The 22,166-nt window shown below is 41.4% G+C and overlaps 1 protein-coding gene across 2 annotated transcripts in view; it reads right to left on the minus strand.

The window, feature by feature from the left end:
• LOC108651703 (uncharacterized) overlaps positions 1 to 22,166 on the minus strand; it is a 70,518-nt gene that overhangs the window by 23,437 nt on the left and 24,915 nt on the right. Inside the window, exons 2-3 of one of the 2 annotated variants that reach the window (XM_018101562.3) lie at positions 20,884 to 20,905; positions 5,589 to 6,165 (exon numbers count right to left, since the gene is read on the minus strand). In XM_018101562.3, the coding sequence (XP_017957051.1) occupies positions 5,589 to 6,018 (430 nt within the window). In that variant the 5' untranslated portion in view covers positions 6,019 to 6,165; positions 20,884 to 20,905. The remainder of the gene's footprint in view (positions 1 to 5,588; positions 6,166 to 20,883; positions 20,906 to 22,166) is intronic. The other variant, XM_089259307.1, reaches the window with a different exon arrangement.

A 22,166-nucleotide genomic window follows, 5' to 3' on the forward strand; every position in this document is an offset into this window, starting at 1 on the left:
GCGGGAAAGACAATGTTTCGCTGGATTTGTTTTTGCGGTGGCGTGCTGCTGACATCTCCTACTTGAGGCCCCTTTGATCTTGCCTCTGTTTTCGTGTAGCAGGGTCTTCCCCCTCGGGGCGGACGCACCCATTGCCTCAATAATTAGTAACAAAATGAGCATAAATTGTAATTAAAAAGTGAAACTATTTTAATCAGCATTTCAGCAATTCCATTAAATGGCAATGGGCCAGCCACGCCCACGCTGTCTCTCTGTCTGAACTGAGTTTGGAGCCCGCATTTTACAGCAGCAGCAACAGTCTGTGTGCGTGTGTGTGTGTCTGTGTGTGGTCCAGTTGCTGCCGTGGCTCCTCTTCCTGTGCACGATTCTCCCTAATTGATTAAATGAGAAACAAAGCAGCGTGCAATATGCTGCAGTCGACGTTGACGCTGCCACACAATAAAAATGCAAACTGTAAACAAAGTTAAAAATATTATGCTGGCATTCCAACACACACACACACACACTCGGTTGGGTAGACAACGCATATCAACACCCCCATATATAACAGGAACAATATCGCCGCAATATTTCACTAAATGCGCTGCCTGTAATCATAATTTTTCGATCTTCGCAGCTCAAATTGTTTACTTTTTTCCATAAAAACCGCTAAAAGCGAGAGAAAAAAAATACAAAAAAAAACAAAGAAAAACTGAAGAAGTTAAACAAACGAAGCAGAAATTATGAAAATTCCATGAAAATAGCAAATAAGTTTTCTCGCTGCTTGGCTGCTTGGGTGTGGAGTTCCTCCAGCTCCAGAGTTCAGTTTGCACTCTTGCTGTCTCTGTGTCTCTGTGTATGTGTGTGTATTATGTTTACTTTTTTATGGCCTCCGGCCGCAGTGCGTTGCAACAATTATACGACTGAGAGCACAGTACAACAAAACACAAACAAAAACAAAACACAATCTGCAAAACAACAAAACATGAGAAGAATTCACTCATTTCCGCTTACAAATTTGAATAGTTCTCGGCCCGAAACAGAGGCTGTTTTTAGAGGCTTCACTTGCGAGGAAATAAAAAAACAGGAGAAAATCGAAAACAAAAAATATTGCGGCTCTTGCGGTTTGTCTCTGCTGCTTTAATAATCCACAGATTAGACTCATATTATCGGGCTCCTCTTTATAGCATAGGCAGGCGTTAACGAGCGAATGCCAGTGAGCAAACAGTTCATGAGGCGTAGCCGGCGTAGACCGGCTAAACGATGCGGAAAAGCTGAAAATCATAATTGCTTCTGGAAAATGAACAGCCAGAACAGCTAACAAGGCATTCCCGTTTTCAATATAATATTTATTTAATGTGCCATATAATATTTATTTCAAGTGCCATGGAATGTGCAGTGAGTACCCAAAGCATTAATGACTATACAAAGAGTGAAGGAGAGAGAGAGAGATAGAGCGAGAGAGGGAGAGCAGAAGAGAGAGTTCAGCTGCTAAACAACTGTACAATTAAGTATTTCCACGTCATATTGCCTTATGCATTCCTTAATGAGTTTTAAGTATTTAAGCTTGACTCAAGTTAAGTCGAATTTCGCTCAGTGTACGCCAGCTCAGAAGTATGCTATAAATTGATAATGGATATGCTTAAATATCGCTTATTGTTATTGGCTTTACAGTTTCGATTCACAATTCACCAGCAGCTGCTACTCACACACACACACACAGACACACACTCATTGTAGCTGGTAATCGGACTGAAGCACTTTGAATAGCTTTTGCTGTCCATAAATCTGTCAATAATTGTTACGTCTATGGCCTTACAATATTTATGGTGCTTTGTGGCACAATAGCATTATGCCATTTATGATATCCGACCCAGTGGGTGGGCTCCAAGTGTTTAGGTCTTTGCAACACACGCCCCATCACTCACAGCCATGGGGATACTTTTCTTTTTGGTTGGTTGGGCTCTGCATTAAATAAGCAACTTAAATTTATTTATGTGATTTTATGTATATTTCGCCACAACAATAAAAATATCAAAAGTGCCAAAGGCGGCGGCGGGTCGAGGCAGGAGCCTTTAACAGCTGCTGCTGCTGCTGCTGACGTTGGGTTTGCCTTTGTCATTGTTTGCTGCCACACAAAGTCCTTTTTTATGGGCTCCTTTGGCCAAGTTGTTACATTTTTATTGTGCTACAAATTGCTGTAAATATTTGGAAAATGTGGAATGTCGAACTGCTAACCCTTTTCTGCTGTGTTGTTTGCTTCTTTTGCTTATGCTTTGGCTTTGGCTTTGGCCGGACCCAACCCCAATTCAGCCAGAGCCGGTCATAAGAACGACTAAGGCGTTGCATAAATTATACGCAAATATTCCATCTAAACAATCAAGCCGTGAACTTAATTTGCCATAAACTGACGCTCACGGTGAGCGATGGGCAGGTGAATATGAGTGGAGAGGAGAGCGTGTGAGCCGATTAATATCGTATGCCGTATTGAAGAGATTTTTCCAGCTGAGCCAAATCTAAGTAGAGTTATCTGTGAGATCTTTAATGTGAGTTCTATTCTAAGTATCCCAAATGACGATATATAAAGGAGATCTTAATTTCTTGATCAACATATACAGAAATTTGAATAGAAGTAAGATTGAAGTTAGCTTTAGGTATATATCCCTTATATCACACTTTACCATAATAAATCTCTACTCTTCTCAAACTTCACAAGTATATAGCCATATACGTATGTATATCTTCCCCGTTTCTCACTTTTTTCTTGGCCATCTCTAATGACACCCAATTGGCAACTGCTTAACAAGCAGCGTGCAAAATTCGTTGCGGCTCAAAGCTTTGCGCTCATAATTTAGACATTTCGGGCGGTTTCGACCTTTTGATATTTTGCTAGAATTGTGGAAAATTCTGGGAATCGCCCGCCAGGGCGCCCAGCAAACAAAGGCAAAAAAACAAAAAAAAAAAAAAAAAAGTGTCGCAAACAAAAAGAACATTTTGTTGGGCAACATTTTGGCATTGGTGTTGCCTATTGTTGTTGTTGCTGTTGTTGTTGCTGTTGCTGCTGCCCCGTCGAAGCGACAGAATTTCGCATGCCATTTGATTAATTGCCATGCAAATTATGGTGTAAATATAATAACATTTTATTCAGCTGTCAATTTGAGCGGCGAACAAAACGAAACAGAAATCTAGACATGGGCCACGACATGCAAAATCTCAATTTGCCAGGGCTCCGGCAGCGGATGAAGCGAAGTGAATGGCATTCGCTGCAGCCGAGGCACGACTCGATGTATTTGGGACCTGGGCCTGGGCTTGGTGTAGCGCAGCCAAGCGACTGCTCTGGCCGAAACAACCAAAAAACAGCTAGGCACAAAATTAAGACATTAGTCAAATGATTTTTTTACTTTATTTTCATCCACTGTTTTGCTGTTGCTGCATGGAGAAGCTGTTGCCGCTTAATCCCTTCACAAAGGAAAAGGCATGGGCCGCCGCAGGTATTTCCAGGGAACTGGCCAGTTATGCCCCCATCCACTAGTCCAGGCGAGTGTTGCAAATTAGTTGACACGTTGGCAGCGGCTGGGGCAAACGCCGGCAGCAGACGGCGCGACGGCGCGACAAACAGTCGGCATGAATAAAGTCATTTATACAGACATACATACGAATATATATATATATATGTATATGTATGTATGTGTGTATGTAGTTCCATATGAGCGCATGATGAGAAATACTGAAATGTTTGCCCCAGTCTATAATTAGCCTAATAACCCGAGCAACGGGCAACGGGCAACGGTCCCTGCCTTGTTTTTGGCCGCCAGCTGCAATAGTAGGCTTCGCCTACTCCTGCGCCACAGTACCGACACCGTCTCCCCGGCCTCTGCTCCGACTCTTCCTGTACAATGACTTCAATTTGCGCTGAAAGCGATTCCTGGAAATCAAATACGCCAAACGGCTAAATGCCATGCCATATACACCCATACACCCATACACCCTACGTCCATTCATCCTCTTATGCGGGCTGGATATGCGAATGTGGCCAACGGTCATTTGGTATTCGCTTTGTGCATTTGGTATTTGACTCATTTATGGGGGGTTACTTCTAACAAGTTTTCAACAGTTGAGCTCCGATTGGGCATTGTGAAATTATTAATCGGACGAATTTAGTTGGAAAATAATGCACTGCATGCGGAATAGTGAAGAGCTTGAAATGCTTGAAGCTTATACAACGATACGAACGGGAAGGAAGGAAGTATGCATGAGGTATATGTAAAGTATGTAAGTATGAGTGAAGCATGCAAAGGTTGTAAGACTTTTGAAGCATATAGGAGAAATATGTAGATGATGACGGACATGAAGTCTATGAAGTCTTTCTATACAAGGAAGTATGAAAGTTTTGTAGAGTTCATGTAGTATAAGAAGTGAATGATGTATGTATGTAGCTGAAGTATATGAACTACAGGAAATATTTATCATACATAATGTATATGAAGAACAGGAAGTATATTAAATACAGGAATAATACGAAGTATATAAAGTACATTCAGAATAGAAAGTATATAAAACATAATGAGTCAATGTAGATTATAGAGTGTGTTAAGAAGTTTATAAGCAATTCAAAATATATAAAGTCTATAAAGTCATCAATGAAGTATGTGAGATATATACATATATAACTAGATTTTCATTCACTCATAATCCACATTAATTGCCTCTAAGGTAAAGGATTACACTGATTTTCATTATATATGTTTCTACAGACTTGCCTATACCGAGGCAAGCCCCGTTGTCATATCGTGCCACTTCCGTTTCGAGGCTTCGCTCTTCTACAACTACTCCGGCAATTATATAATTGTGACAAGATCTATTTCAGTTTTAATTTAATACGCCTTGCAGATAGCCGCGTGTATATTGCTTTATTTCTGTTCAAATAAATTAAGGAAAAATGCTTTATAAGCAGCCCAGTGGAAGCGTCTAGGCAGACTGCTCTAATCTTGAGCATCAGCTGCAGCGAGCTCGGCACACGCCCACTGCCTCATATATTTCATGATGTTTCGTCTAAGCCATGTTACAATGAGGTCTCCCGCCGCCGCCCGCTCGACCCCGCCCTGTTTCAACTTTTTGCGCGATTTTACAAGCGCAGAGACAAATGACTGAAGCGAGCGATGGCTGCGATAGCAAGGAGCAGCCAAGATCACCGAATCCAGGCGGGGTACAAGGCGGGGAACGCCTAAGCCAAAGGCTGTGCCACCAAGAGTTATGCGCGAAATTAAATTTGCAAACGCAAGTGAAGCAGCGGCAGCGGCAGCAGGAGCAGGAGCAGGCCCAGAGCCGGAAAGACTTGGGCTCTTGAAAAATACAGCGCCGAAAAGCAATCGCGCCACGCACGCCCAACATCAGTTTGATAAATTGATATCAGCGATCGATGTGCGGCGATGCGCGGCGATGCGCGGCGATGCGCGGCTGGCGTTGCGCCGATAACTCGTATTGTCTTGTTGAGGATGGGCTGAGTTTTTAATTGAAAAAAGTAAAACTAAGAGAAGAAGAGGCAACGAGCCGCTGCTTAAGGGGGAGGAGCTCACTGGTGGGAGGGCATGGCAGAGATCGGTACTCACCTATCGAACCGTCTAGGGAGTAGGCATTACGCTGCCAGGCCCACGTGCATAGATCACAGGTGGTCAGGCCGTCAGCGGCGACGCTTTCATCCAGAAAGGGCGGACGGGGCGGCGGTGGCACAAAATGTCCATTCCACAGCCCATTCTCGCTGGCATCGAAGGCCAGCGGCGAATCGAACGTGTCCACCTCGATGGCATTGGACCACCAGTCATCGTCCAGACTCGGATTATAGCCAGCATTGGCGCCGCCCAGTTCGCTTGGATCGGGCGCAGCCAGCTGGCTGTCCATGCTGGGATCCGGTTGATTCGCGGCCGTTGGATGCGCCGCCAGCGAATCCAGTCGAGAGTTGGGAAACGCTGATCGCAGCGTTGTTGTTACCTCATCCTGATATACATCCGCGCCGCCAGCAGCCGGCTGCCGTGAAAACATCTTACCTCTCACACAGCTCAAACCGAGCACGCGGCTCACTCAGCTGGGCGACAAGTGTCTCTGCGGAGCAGCGTCAATGCATCGGCCACATGGATTGCGATTGGGATTGCGATTGCGCTTGCGTGCTGGGTGTTCCGACAGGCCGCACTGCAAAATATGAAGAGAAATACCAAACTAAATAAATAAATATAGTCGAGCACATTTATTAAAAAACTTGTCACAAATTATTAAAGCCGGCCAAAAAAATGTTGCCAAATAATGTCAAATTTAAATTTGTAAAGCAACAACTAACTACCACAACCACAGCTTGTTAGCACTTTTTCGAAAGTTGTTCCCCCCCAAAAAGTTGCAATTTATTTCATAAAATATATGAATGCATGCGGCATGTATACAACATAAAAGACATTGTTCAGGTTGAGTCCATAGATACGTAGAGCAGGTCTCGTTTGCGAATTAATTTGCAAAATGATTTCGAAATGGTTTAGTAGCTTAGCTCAGTTTACATACTACATACACATGTGATATATGATATTTTGGTAGTTGTGATACTTTAATTGAAGGATTAGCAAGTTTTCAAAGTGAGAATATTATAGTGTGATTAGAAATTTATGTGTGAAAATAAATAATAACTCGAGTGAAATCTGAAGAAGAATTTAGTAGTGTGTGCCCGAGTGAAATATGCCTGAATTTCTATGCAGGGCATTTCAATTATTCTCAGCTTCTTTTATGCATTTTATACAAGAAAAAAAAAAAAGCTGCGCCCTTGAGCTTCGACTTTGCATTAATCTTTTATTAATTTAGATTGCATTAATCTTTAATTAATTTAGAATTTATATTTGTATACAACAAAATTAATTATATGCCAAGCAGCTATACATCTATACATCCATATCAAACGATACCTTCGTCAGTCATGTTTTCTTCTACCTATTTCATACATTTTGATAACTTGATTATATACTAAACTATAATTTTCAACCAATACATACATATACACATATATGTATGTTCATTCATTCTCCCCACACAGCTCGTCTATTTATTCTAACGATTTTAATTCTCCTCTGGTTGTATCTAACAAATTAAACGGAATAAATCTCGCTCCTTTTGAGCTAGCTATCAGGTTGAGGCACATGCTTAGCTTGGAGCGCAAACTAATGATGCAGTTTCCACCTTTATAAATAAAGTGCACAATAAAGACCTCAAATTGCAGGCGACCAACACGAAAGGGGCGTGGTCTATGCAAACATAGCCACATTTATGAGTCAGGTTCAGGTTTCTAGCTACCATACACACAGCAGCTGCTGGGGAGGTGGCTGGGCTGGGGTCTAGCTCTCGCTCTGGCTCTGGCTCCGGCTGTGGCTCTGACTCTGGCTAGTATCTGCTGGTGGTCCATTGCCGCCTTGTTACACGTTTCGGTGCTCCGAAGTTTCCGCCTGACACACATTAATCAATGCATGGAAGGCGTCCGCCGTCTGACACTAATGAAGTTTCTTAACAAGATTAGAAAAATGCGATAAGCGCTAAAGCCGCTAAATAAACGTTGTATTGTCATAGCGCACAATCGAAACCGTTAACTAAGCAACTGACTATAATGAAAAAAGAAAAAATAGCAAGTACTGTTGAAGAGTTCATTGGGTCAGCATTACGTGTTTCGTTTTCGCTGCGAGAAATACTTGATATAAAAGTGAAACTCCATTGAGTTAAAGCTCGAGATGAAGCTGGACAAATGTGCTAATCAACTACGGTCAGCCGCACAGATCATCTAACAGAAATTATATATTTTCACTATGATTTATATGCCGGCAATTACAGACCGACTCGCTGATCGGCCATTACGCGGCGTAATAATGCAAAAATACCGAAAAATCAAAGAGGAAAAGAAAAAAAAAGTGGATAGCAAACAATGGCAGGCCCAAAAAAATAAAAGAAGTATACAAAAATAGTGAAAAACCAAAATCATTTATCATAATCATTGTGATTGATTCGTTGAGAAAAAAATAAATATCACAAGTGAACGAAAAATATTGTTATACTCGTATCTTTGGGGTCGCATTCAAAGGCGCCCGCTCATCAGGCATATAAACGTTGCTTATTGTTGTTGTCTCACGTCTCGGGGCTCACGTTTTGCTCCATTGAATCATTGAATCACTCACTCAACTGCGTTACCTCTCCTGGCCAACATGATCCCAAAATTGTTTTGATTCGGTGACTGACCGGTTAGCAATTCGACCGCCTCGCATAGCAGTTACAAAAATAATATAAAGGCCAATAGTGCGAAATTTGCAGACTTCTTTCATTTGTTTTTTTTTTTTTATAGCCAAATAGCGGTCAATTATTAAGAATAGCCATAGAGTCATATATAGCTTGATTTTGTTTCTTTTATATATCGTATCGCTTTCGAATATTATCAATCACGCAGGCAGACATTTTGTGCCCTATTTAAGGCACTTTTAATGGGCTAATTGTGTTTCAGCTATAATAATTTTGTGTCGGCCAACTGCAGGCAATTAATTTGAATGATTCGCTTGGTTTTTGTGTCACCTGAACTTGTTTATTGAATGGGCCTAGGTAGGGCTGCTATCAATTGAACTGAAGTGAGTTTTCAGGTAAGCTGAATGGAATTACAGGTAAAAAGGTAACTGCCTTGACTTAACTAAACCGAACAAGACTGGACTAATATATATGCGACTATGTTATACTTAAATATAAGAATCAAGCTTGTACTTATATATATTTTGTTTAATTATATAATATTTATAAATAAAGAAATGTATAGAAAATGTTCATATAAGAAAATATATTGAAAAATTCGATTTTTGCCGAATTCTAGATGTCTATAATATAAGAATCAGTTCTTCAAGTTTTGCCCAACATTTTAAGCTAATTATAAACACAAATTGAGGCCACTTTTTCTAATTTCTGTTGACTTTCGATGCCAAAAAATATATAAATTACAATATATTTATTTAGTTGCTTCAGTTACTTCAGAGTTCTTGCGCTTGACTTGATTAAGTTGTCACACACTTGGGTCGCTGCTCTGTCAGCTGCTCCCAGCTTCCCGTCTATATTCATAAATCGTTGGCTGTGGATCTGATTTGGCCATCTTCCATATTAATCACGCCGCATGAGTTGCTTTCAGCAGACAATGGCGCGATCTGCCCGTCTGCATCTGCTCTGCTTTTTGGCCATAGTTATGATATATTTTGTTGCCTTTTTTTCTCGTTTTGTTTTTTTTCGGCAATCTGTTGACCAACTTTTCAGATATACGAGTCTTAAATACGCTGGCGCTGTTGCGTTAGTCAAGTGGCTTAATTTATATTTATGAAACACAGCACGAACATTAAGCGCGCCGCCTTTGGGCCAACATTTCTGTTGACCAGTCCAAGCCGGACTTGGGCCGCAGGCTCATGCGTTTGTCGAACTGCCGAACTTGTCGAAGAGTTATGGCTTTGACCCACAACAAAACCAAACGACAAACAGACAGCCACACACACACTCACTGTGTCGCACACATGTTGTGTGCAGTGTATTTTTTTATGAAGTGGACCTCGCTGGCTCTGAACCTGCACCGTGGCTCGTAATAACAATTTAGGCTTGTTTGGCGTCTCGGTCGGCAATTTTTCACATTAATTACAAATTACAGATTTATTAGGTATGAGCGCTGGCCGACTGGAGACGTCCCTGGGCATGCACCGCCCCAAAAAGTGAACAGCCAGACTCCTTGCCACACGCTCCAGCTGGCTGGCCGGCAGAACTTGGCTTAAATATTAATGAGTGGTGTAATTTGTTGCATTGTATGTAATAAATTAATAGTGCGTGTGTGTGTGTGTGCATCGCGGCACTCTTGAGAGCCAGCCTTCGAGTGTACCTGACGTTTCTAGACCGTGTGGCGCAACGCGCATTTGCATATGTGAGAGAGAGCGCGAAACCACTTGCAACTCGCCGCCGACCCAGCCAGCGCCGCACTGGCCACAGTTGCACCAACTCCGCACTCTTCACGCTGCACAGAAGTGCATGAGTGGGCACTCGAAAAGTACTTGCCACTAGACTGATTATAGTCAATTCGGTGAATTGGACCACCAAGTGGTAGCTGCAACAGCAACAACAACAGCAACAGCAACAGCAACAACAACAGCTGCAGCGGCAATCGCCGTCCAAGACAGACACATCCGCAGCAAGCGGGCTTAGCCACTGAGCAGGGCAGGCAGCCCAGTCATCGTCAACGTCAGCCTCATCATCGCCAACGACACCAACACAAAATCCACGCGCTTTGCGGCACAGTGGCACCAAAACAGTGGAAATGGAACGAAAATAAGAGCTCACATTGCAGGTATGCTGAGATGAAACAGCTCTGCAGAGCCGAAGTAATCAAAGCTATTATGGCAAAGGACTATGAGCATGTATATGTAGAGAGTCTCTTAATATATTAAAACTCTCATATTCATAATAAAACTCTTCATTATTGTAAGAAAATTCTCTTAGACCTTTACTAATAATCATTAAGCAATTGCCAAATGTGGCATATCGACTAGAGTTCTTATTTATACTCAACGTTGTCACATAAGAGAGATTTAAGCGCGCTACTCTAGGCAGACAATAGAGCAACAATAGAGGAAAAGAACTTTAACAAGCACTCATAGCACTCTAATCAGCTCGCGTGTGTTCTTATAAGGTTGTCCAACCCATCTCCAATGATCTTGGGGAAAACTATTTAGAGTACAGTCAAAAAATGAATTTTTAGTTAAGGGATATTTATTTATATTATTATAAGAAATATTATTAGAATTTTTAGGATATAAGAGACCTCATCATTATATACCATATTTTACAATATATATTATATAAATTTCCATTATTTTATTATGCCATATTATATATTATTCTTTTACGTATTTTTATCCATTTAAACCCATATTTGGCCCACTGTGATTTGCCAGCAGCGCCAGCGCCAATAAAAACGTAAATGGCGCGTGATTCTGAGGCGTCTTCCACTATACTGGCCTCAACACACACACACACACACACACACACGCACATTCACCTACTCAAACAGACACATACATTCGCCCATTACAACAACCACTTCAAGATGGCCACAAGAGTAGCATCTTATTTTGCTGCCTTTTGGCTTCGATGGCGGGCCATTTTTACAGGCAGTGGCCTGCAGGCGGGACACGAGAGCAGCGTGAGACAGTCGGGGCGGAAGGAGGGCCAGCGGTTGTGTTGTGTGGCAGGGAATGAAGCCACATAATGAAAAGAGTGTGTGAAGAATTTTAAATTCCAAATTGCATGAAAAGTCGTGAGTCGCAAATAGCTTGTTGCTGTGGATGTGGCTGTGGATGTGGCTTTGGCTGCGGCTGCGGCTGTTGCTGTTGCTTGGCCCATTGCTGTACGAGCAGACAGATATCCTACTCATCACTTGAGAAAATGAAAAAACAATCATAAGCAGCAACAGCAAACTACAACAATAACAATGCTGTGTATAGCAAAAAACCACTCGAACAACAACAACAACAACAAAATGGGCAACAGACAAAAACGCTTTCTGCCCTGAGTTGGCTGTATGTTTGGAGCCATTTGAGTTGTTGCCAATTGTTGTTGCTTTCTTTGCACTACACCTGTTTAGGCTGCGCTAGGCGGGAGGGGGATCTGTATGAGTCTCTCTGTGTGTTTGCTTGACTCTGCTCCCACCGAATTCACTTTTGCCCACTCGCCGAGAGTCGAGACTTAATAAAGTTATTATAATTTAAGCGTTTTGATTATGCGCCTGCCAGTGTTTAAAATACCAATGCAAGCGTAGCCCTCCCCCCTGCTCCCTCACTCACGTTTGCCTAGTTCATGTTTACAAGTTTTCAGCGGGGGCGCTGCCTCCTTTGACTCGTGTGTGTGTGTGTGTGTGGGGGGGGTAATCTTTGTGATTGGTTGCGATTTGCGTTTAATTTTGTTGCTGTAAGTGTTGCATGCACGACGCTTGCCGCTTGCATCCCGTTGGGCAAAATGTGCACAGCCATGTTGCATGCAACATGGCGCAGAGAGAATTGACTGACTGTGCCTACTTTGCGGGGGTGCTGCTATGATATTGTTTAAGTCTTTATTAAAGAGAGAGAGCAGGAGAGAAATAGATAAAGAGAGAGGGGAGCGGGCTGCAGGTAAACTGGATTCGCAGCATGGCTGTAGCCAGAGCACAAGGCTTCACTTCAGTTAATTGGTCGTGGCATGCTCATCGGCTCAGCGACATGGCAACGCTTTGTCAGTGAGATCACGCAAAGATGTGAGTGCACACATGCTGAGCTGAGCTGAGCTGAGCGTACGTACGTAGCGTCAGTCACTCTGAAATTAAACATTTTTTCCACACACACACACACACACTGTCTACCTCTCTCACTCTCCCTCTCTCTCTGATAATTCTTTCTATCAGCTTACCCTCACCACTTTCAAGTTAACCTCATTACACAGCTGGCATTGACTTTCTTTTGCACTCGCAGAGGTGACAATTACTTTCAATTTTGGAAGGTGCCTCTTGCATTTCTATATATACATATATTTATGTGTCTCATGTTGAGGCCGGCAAGGCAGCGCGCTTTATATGTAGCCGATGCTTCAATTTCACTGCAGCGAATGCCGAAGCGTTTGCCACAGCCACAGCTCGCTGAACTCTTGCCCTTTCTGTGGTGCCTTTGTGCCACAGGCACAACTTGCAACTTGGGCTGCTGCAGACCTGCTGCCCGGCTATATTTGAGATTTGAAATGCTGCAGAGCAGCCGCAATGCAACATGATCAGAGCTGCTCCTGCTGCTGCTGCTGCTGCTGGCTGTTCGACGATGATCGCCAGCTTCGATTTGTATCGCCTTCGTGGCACCACCGCCACCACTGCCAGTCGCTTTCCATTGGCATCGAGTTGGCTGGCCTGGCGTCGCTTTCATTGGTCCGTGCCGCATAGATTTGTAACTAGCAGCGGCTTCGTTTTACATTGCGCATTTCATATTTCATAATGGCCCGGCACGACCGCAAAAGGAGTCAGCGACGCGACGCGACGCCGATGGCCCGGCTTCGTGGCAATGCGACCTACAGCACAGCAATGTGGCCCGAGGCCGGGGGCCCCATTAAAAGCGAAAGTCGTAAAAAGTTACCCAGCGCTTTGTCATATGCAAAATCAACAAATTTCCAACTCTGTCTGCTTAATTTGATTTTATTTACTTGGCAGCCATTCGAAGAAACAATGGCCGTGCATTTGAAACGCGCCACATAAAAGTCCGAGTCTCCAAATCCGAATCCAAATCCCCAATTCAACTCCACCTCAGCTCAAGTTCGTAGGCTCTGTTTTATGGCAGACCCCCAATATCATAAAACTCGCACCAAAAACCGCTGAAATCTTTATGGGCCCTGGTCATTCATTCACTCAGTCGCTCTGGGCCTGCTCCGATCAATATCACACATTTGTTAAGTTCGGCTGCAAATCAAGTTTCGCTGGGACTTAACTTTTACGATCTGTAATATATATGCCAAAATGTATTTAAATTGCCAAAAAATAAGAAAAGAAAACAATATAAAAACATTAAAAAGAATTTATGTATAAATAGGCCTAAGCAGCACAGATTTTTTATTGATTATTCTATTTGGCATTTAATCACCGACTTTACGACCGGCTTTGATTAGTAATCAAATAATTTTAATGCTGGCTCCAAACAAAATAAAGTATGGCTTTGAGAAAAACAAGGTGAAACTGCTAAATGTAGCAGGTGACAGACTTAATAAGTCTAAAGCGATCTTTAATACCTGTTTCTGCAAGAGTATATAGAAGGCATAGTGAAAATTGTACATAGTAAAAAATAGTAGTAGATAATAAAAATAGGCAACAGTGGTAGGGAATAGTAGTAGCTAATAGTAGAAGTAGAAAATAGAAAATAATAGTAGGGAATAGTAGTAGAAAATAGTAGTAGGGAATAAAAGTAGGTAATAGTAGAAAGTAATAATAGTAGGAAATATTACTAGGTAATGGGAGTAGATATTAGTAGTAGAAAATAGTAGTAAGGAATAAAAGTAGGTAATAGTAACAGATAAAAGTAGTAGAAAATAATAGTAGAAAATAGTAGTAGGTAATGGTAGTAGGTAAGAGTAGTCAGTGTAAGGAATAGTAATAGGGAATAGTAAAAGATAATATTAGTAGGTAAGAGTAGTAGAAAATAGTAGTGAAAAATAGTAGTAGATAATGGTAGTAGGTAATAATAGTTAGTTAGTTGTAAAGAATAGTAATAGGGAATAGTTAAATATAATATTAGTAGGTAATAGCAGTAGGGAATAATAGTAGTAGAATTAATAAACTTCAACATCGCTTCTTTGTTTTTAATGAACGTTTGATCATCGATAAGGATTGAAGAGGTCTATTCCATAAGTCACGATGTTTATGAAGACAAGTTGTAGCAGAACATGTTTTCCACATAATAACTTATCTTTAAACCTTTATTTTTATACATCTTTAGATATCATAGCTTGATCATACAGATTGCAGACATAGTAAAGACTTAAGGAATACATAATCTAATATTAATTCTAATGTAAATACAAGTTTGCTAAATAGGCTATATTCCATAAATCATTGTCCTATAGGTAGACCCTACAACAGTCAACCATATCAAATATCATACCCTCCACCTACCCAACCTGCTGGGTATATTAGGAATTAAGGTGTTGGCAGATTCCATGCGTTTGCGCAATAAATATGGCTAACAGCTATTTAATAGCCCACGCATTTTAGAATTCGCTTTGACTAGGCTAGAACTCGTTTCATCAGCGGGCAGCCAAATCGATTGACATATCGAAATTGATGGCTTGTTTTGTCAATTGATATACTTTGGATAGGCTTTATAGCTATTGGCTACTTGGTGGGTTTTTTCGCTTTCTTTCCTGTTTTGATGGCCTTTTAAGAACCAACTTTGCTTGGCCACATGCGAAAATGTATGGGCAACTTGCCCAACAGACATTCCATTCCATCCCAATTCCAAAGAGTTAGCCGAAGACAAAATCGTGCTCAGACATCTAATCACAAATAGAAAACAATATCTATGCTAATCTGGCTACAAGATCAATGACAATAAAACGGGGGTAAAGAAACAACTGAAAACACAAGAACCTGTAGGTTGCACCACCCCGCCAACAACAACAGCAACAACAACAGCAACAACAACAAGCTAACAACCAACAGCAACAAAGGCAACAACAAGTAGACAATAATGAGCCGTAATGAGCAATGATCGCCACACAATTAGCCAAATTTCGTTTTGTTTTTCTTGTTTGTTGGCCAATTTTTTGCAGACAAATTAAAACAAAAAACAAAACACACGAAATTAAACAAACATTGTAGATTTATATGGCCCGCACTTGGCTCCGAGCGGGCATTGGGGGCTGTCGCTGGAAGCCAAGCTTTAAAAGCCAAACTGCGGAAAATTACAAGAAAATCGTGCAACTCTTGTTTGCTCAAAAAGACATGAAAAGCCGCAATGCACCAGGCAACACTGCCAACACTGCCAACGGCCCTGCCCCGCCCCGCCCCGACCCGACCCGACCTCATCGCAATCTCGCCTCAATCCTGCCACAGCTGAAGACTTTCCAACGCTGATTTTAACAAATTTAAACGTTACATGCGAGCAGATTTCAACGCGATCATCGATTGCTCGTGCACCCGTACACACACACACACACACACACACATACATACAGAGCAGAGTTGCTGCGACTGCATTGCTTGCAGCATGACGCAACTGCAGCTCCTTGCCCTCAGGTGTTGCGCGAACGGTTTTCATCTGGCAGCTTTTCACTTTCCGCCTTGGCCAATTGGCCAAGCGTCCAACACAGTCAATAGTCAACATGCAACATGCAACATTCAACAGTCAATGCCGCTTGTCGAACACCGCTACAGCAAAGCGTCGAACAAAGTTAGTCATTTAGTGACTTTGTCTGAGATTTTTTGAGATTGCCAAAAAACTAAAAATAAGAAAAATCGAAATCGAAATACGAATAGGAATAAAAATAAAAAAAAAAATAACTGCAACTGTCATTTTCGATTGGCGACCTGCTGGGCTTGCCCCACGTTGCACAAACATTTTTGCCTTGTCTGTCTGCCTTGTCGAGAGCCAAAATGTCAATTTGCGTTGTTTACTTTGAAAAAACTTTAATTTTTCTCTGCCGATTTCGATACTCGCCGTTGTCTGGTGGTCTCTCTTGAGTTGCATTCGTCGCGCCTTCAATTGCCGCAATTTACCACGCCTCGCCCCGCACCGCCCCGCCGGCACCGTTGGCATTAGCCGCGCCATTGAGTGTTAATTAAGCGTTTATTCAACATTCGGTGTCAAAGTTGTCTTTAAAGAGCCCCAAATTAATGCCATTTGCAACTGCCGCACAGCTGCCATTGTTATCAAAACAGAATGGAAAACGTTGGTTCGTTACCGATTTCCATTTCCGATTACGTTTTCATTTTCAGTTTTCAGTTTTCATTTTCGATTTCGATATCGCATTTCGGCAACGTCGACGTCAAAGATCAAGACAAGACTTCATCGATCATCGTTCACAATTCGCTTGCTTTGATATGGATATGGATATGAATATGGATATGAATATATTGACTGATTGACCACTCACATGTAACAAATATATGCATGAGCGTGCATATATACATACAGACATATACCATATATACATATTTATGTATCTACTGCTCTCGCATTCAACCTCTATGCGCACTTTTAATTGACTTTTAATGAGCGGCCTGCTGCCTAATGACAGAGAAATTGTTGAAATAACCAAAATTTGCATATTCGCTCATAATATGACAGATTCGCGTCTAATTTACATAATATTTATAATTTATGCCTACATTTTTAGCGTAATAAATTGACTGGCAATCATAATATCCTGTCAATTCATTGATATCCGCCTAATTATAAAGGGACGAGATTTTATGCTAAAAATTAGCATTTGATAAAAATTGTTGTATATGTTATATTAAATGTAACATACATTTTTTTTTTATTAATTATTATTATTATTTTCTATAGAAGTTTTTGTTTGCATTAACTATAAATTGATTTTATTTTTTACATATATGTGTATATATTTATTTTATTTATTCTTATTTTTGTGTATTAATTTATTTTATTTATTATTATTTTATTGTATTATTAATGAATATTATTTTATTTATTTTTTGTTTATTTTTAAATTAAATTTGTATTTATATTTAGGTAATATTTTATTTAATTGTATATATATGTGTATTTATTTATTTTTATTTTACTGTACTATTTATTTTATTTTTTATTATTTTTTTGTATTATTAATTATATATTTTTTTTTTATTTTTTAATCTATATTTTAATTTTTAAATTACATTTTTTTTAACTGTTGTATATATTTTAGCTTATTTTCCTCAAGCTCTTAGCTGCCTGCAAAGCAATCAAACATATAGCCCGGCTTAAGCTTCCATTTATGTTTGATTTTCATAATCAAACTTGAAGTTGGCTCACAGCTTTAGCTCTATTCTACTCTACTTTACATATTAAAGCTAATGCTTAGCTAATTTCCATTTCAATCTTAAGCTGCAGGCCCAAGCCAAAGTCAACATTCAACCCTATGGCTAGGCAGTGCGTGTCTTAACTTAAAACAGAATCTAGACAAATTTTCTACACTTTTCCTTCCAATTTTCATGACGACAAATTTGTGGCGACTTCTGGTTGTGGCTGGGAGGAAATGTGTAGGAAATGCAACGGTAAATGCATATTATCAGCGCGCCTGACTGCGTGCTGAAACTAAGCCAAGCTAACGGACGCGACAGACTGATAAGCATCACAAGCAAGGGGCACAATGGCACACAGAAGTAGCAACTGCCCCACCACCCTCCACCTCCCGGCGCAGCACACAATGTGCCAGTTAGGCACTCAACTGAACGTGTGTGTGTGTGTGCGTCAAGCTGCAAGCTGCAACACTTTCAAACAACTTTATCACGACTAAATCTCAACGGTGACTGACTGACTGACTGACTGACTGTCTGGCCGTCTGTCTGGCTGGCATGGACTTGATTGAAATGCGACGAGCGCGTTGACATGCCGAGTGGGTGGCAGCTGCAATGTGCAACGTGCAACGTAGAGCGTGCATGGTGCATGGTGCATGGCGTACGGTGCGTATGTATTAATTAGTGTCAAGTGTTGTCGCTTTGAGTTACGCGCCCGGGGGATTGCCATTGCCGGCGTCATCATCCTTGCTGCTGCGATAACACAAAGCGATTGCAACTGCAGCGGCAGCAACTTGTTTGTCCAAGCAAATGCTGCCGCTGCTGCTGCTGTTACTGCTACTGCTGCTGCTGCTGCCCGCAGCTAGAAGCTGCCTGCCTCGGCTCTGCGTAATCGATGATGACACGTTTTGCCTTTGCCCATGCGCAATGCAACAGCAACAGCAACAGCAGCCGCTGCCGCTTAGATGTTGCCAGTTGCCAGTTGCCAGTTGCTGGCGTTGCAAATTGCTGGGCAACTGCACGGCAAATGACAGGCAAAAGCTGACAGAGAGGCTCGCTGTTAAATTTATAAACACACTCGGCCGGTGTATATATGCATGCCTCTGCCACTATTGCTGCGCATCCAATTACATTTATATGCTCGTAAACTAAAAATTCTGCACAGCTTGCGGTCGACTGCTGTAATTATCAGGCAAAAAGAGAAACACTCTCAGGCTAGGGCGGCGAGGCAGCTGGCAGGTGGGCGGCGGGAGGTGGGAGGAGGAGCAGACTAACTTGGGCAACTCCTCCAGACTTATGAATATGCACACGTGTGTTTCAGCTGCAGAAATCGCACTTTAAATAGATTTTCTACGTTCATTGATTTACAGCCAAATGATTTCCTGTGAGTCATAAAACTACATACATATATCGAAATTAATATTAACACTGTGAGCAGCAAAATGTTAAAGATATTAAGCGGCCTTAGCTATGCGATACTCTGAGATTTCTGCTCGCTTTAGCTTGAATCTTAGCTCTAACTAAACAACTTCTCAGATCATATATCAACTTCAAGAGAATAGCAGCTTCAGCTTCCTAGCATTTAGTGTCTAATCATCAATCAATCAATCAGTCAGTCAGCAGCAAAATCTTTTATATGCAGCAACTACTTTAAATGTAAAGTCAGCAGAAAAAAAGCCAAGAAACTTGGCTATAAAACAAACAACAAATTCAGGGCCTATAAATCCGATCTAAACAAATATACAAAGCATAAATAAGCAGCAGGAAAACAAATAACAATTTGAATAAAATAACTATTAATTTCGATTGTGACCAAATTTGAGAAACTTTTGCCGCCTGACGGGCCAACTGGGGGATTCTCGAGTTAATTATTGAATGCTGTGCGCTGAAACATTAATTATACGCATTTTGTCACGTGTTAAGATTTATGATTTACAAGATAGTCGATAGTTGTTCTTACTCAATCACAGTGGAATGTGGAATAGAGAACTTTGATTTATTTTCCAATATTTTTCTGGGTTTTTCATTACAATCTCAATATTGAATAGTTCTCTTTGGACTGGCTTATGATTTGTGTGCAGAGTATTTATTATATGGGCTCTGGCAGCCAGTTTAACAACATTTGATTATCAACGTTTGCCAAACAGTTATTGGGTTTCCTCTAACGAAGCCTCCTACACTTTCCAATGAACGTAATTTGCTGGAGCAAACATATGTATATATACATATATAGAGAGAGAGAGAGGAGACGCGCCTTGGCAAGCCTAATGGAAATTGCATTGCATTGATTGGTTTTCTACATGGAAAAGCAAAGCAAAAAAAAAACAACATTATATTATATTGCTGTGGTGTGAACATTGTTTGGGGCCTGCAGCAACGCTGTGTGGCTGTGTTACTTATGTGGCACCTCCCAATAACAATATACGTATCGTATGAGCGGCCAAAGATATTGCAGTTTTATGGTTTTGTTGTTGTTGTTTTTTTATGTATCTGCTTCTTGTAGTTCACGAGCTGTGGTTCGGTGGCTCAGTGCTGCCAAGGCTGGCTTTAACAGATATGTATATACATATAGATAGTGGCAATTAAAATGCCGCTACTAATACGATATCTTAGCATGAAATTAAAACATGTTTCTGTTTTTTTTTTTTTTCTTTTTTCAATCTTTCATTAGTGCTGAGATTTCTCTTACAGCCACCATTGAGGGTTAATAATCAATTACGTGTTGTCATTGACCTTCAATCAGAGCCAACAGATCTGCTGCCACCGCTGCCACGCCCAGGCCTAATAGCCATGGCAATTACCTTATTATAAAGCCGCTTAGCTTTTATTTTTCAACTATTTATATGAAGTTTTAATTTGATATTTCAACATAGTTGTCAATCATGGCCCCCGCCTGGGCTTTTCTCTCACTCGATGTCTCTAATAAGACATCGAGCTGCCGTTTTGGCCGGCCTTTTCTGTATGGCCTTAACTACTTCATGTTGGGGCTCGGCCCTTCTTTTGCGCTGATGCTGGAGCTGCGTATTTAATTTTGTATCATTACCTTGTTTTCTTCTTCGTCTACAAGTTGGCGGCTGCCGTTTGACATGTTGTTGCTGGATGATGATGTTGATGTTGATGGCTTTTCGAACTCACACACACACGCACACACACATACCTCACATCATTTGGTCGACCAGCAGCCCAGCCCACGCACTTGTCATAAAAGATTCATTTATGATTTTATCTGCATTTTTATTACTATTATAACTGTCTTGTTTTTTGCTTTCTGTTGTTGTTGTTGTTGTTGTTATTTTTTGGTCAAGCCATAAGCTGCTTTCAGCTCGACTCTTTACATATTTAATTGACTTTTTACATACCTCATAAATACATGAACGAACTCTGAAATGACAAAAACGAAAATGATTTTATAATCAATTTAACAACAGCAATTTTCATCTGATAACAAATCAATTTGATTGCATTCGAAAACTCATTCAAACTTTTATGAACTATGAAATTTATATTGTTTGCCACTCATTTGCAACGCAACTGTACCCACAGCATTTTTTTGGAGTATTTACACAGCCATCGAGCACTTGACAAAGTGTTGCCGACTTCGGGGCGTTCAAGCAACAACTTCAACACATTCTAATGAACATAGACAAATATACATACATATATATATCTATATTTATGTATGTATGTATCTATGTATGTGTACAAATTTTGTGAAGTGCATGTCGCGACGATGACGCGACGCTTCTGCCAGCCTGCCACGCCTCCTGCTGCTGTCCCGTGTCGAGGGAATGTCTTGCATTGCAATTGGATTCAGTGCTGAGGCTCTGGACCGTCTGTGGCTGTCTGTCTAGCCAGCAAAAGATTGCGTTAAATGCAGCCATTGTTGTTGTTGTTATTGTTTTTGCTTTTGGGGGCCTGCTAGTCTCCGAGGCGCAAGACAATTGAGTCTGAGAGCGTAATTTGCAACTGCCTGAGACACGTAACGTCCGCTGACGTCGGCAATGACGAGCATCCCGCTCAGGATGCAGGCCCAAAACCGACTGCCTGGCAGGCTGAAGTGCAAGCAAAAGCCAAGTGCAGCAGCAGCAGCAGCAGCAGCAGCGCCTAATGACCGGAGCAGGAGGCAGCTGCAGGGCAGGAGGCAAGAGATTTGTCGTCGGGACAGCAGCCAGTCATGTAGCCTACGCCTACTACCCCAAGCTCTAACTGAGCTGCGTCAACTCCTTCTGCCTGCCAGCAACTGCGACATGTTTGCTGTTGTTGTTGTTGTTGCTGCTGTTTTTTTTTTTTTTGCCTAGATGCATTTTGCATCCAAAGCGCTGCTGCTGCTGCTGCAGGCGAATGCACCAAAAAAAAAAGTAAACAAAAAACAAAAAATAAAACATGCAACGACAACAACATGACGAAAAGTGTGTGCACAGTAGCCAGAGCTGGAGCTGTAGCTGGAGCTGGTGCTGTAGCTGTAGACGATGCTGAAGCAGGAGTCGGCGCAGACATCGTCCTGTGGCATATCCAACAGGCGTTAATAATAATTCCTTTTTTTTTTTCTTGTGCAAAAATGCAGCGAGTTTTTTTTCTACTTTTTGTGTGTTTGCTAAGAGGGGGCTGCAGCGCGAATACCCTGTAAAGAGTTGGTTAGCTA

Source organism: Drosophila navojoa, chromosome 4 (genome assembly GCF_054131105.1).
Source record: "Drosophila navojoa isolate 15081-1374.11 chromosome 4, UAZ_NAV_1.0, whole genome shotgun sequence".
Lineage (NCBI taxonomy): Eukaryota > Metazoa > Arthropoda > Insecta > Diptera > Drosophilidae > Drosophila > Drosophila navojoa.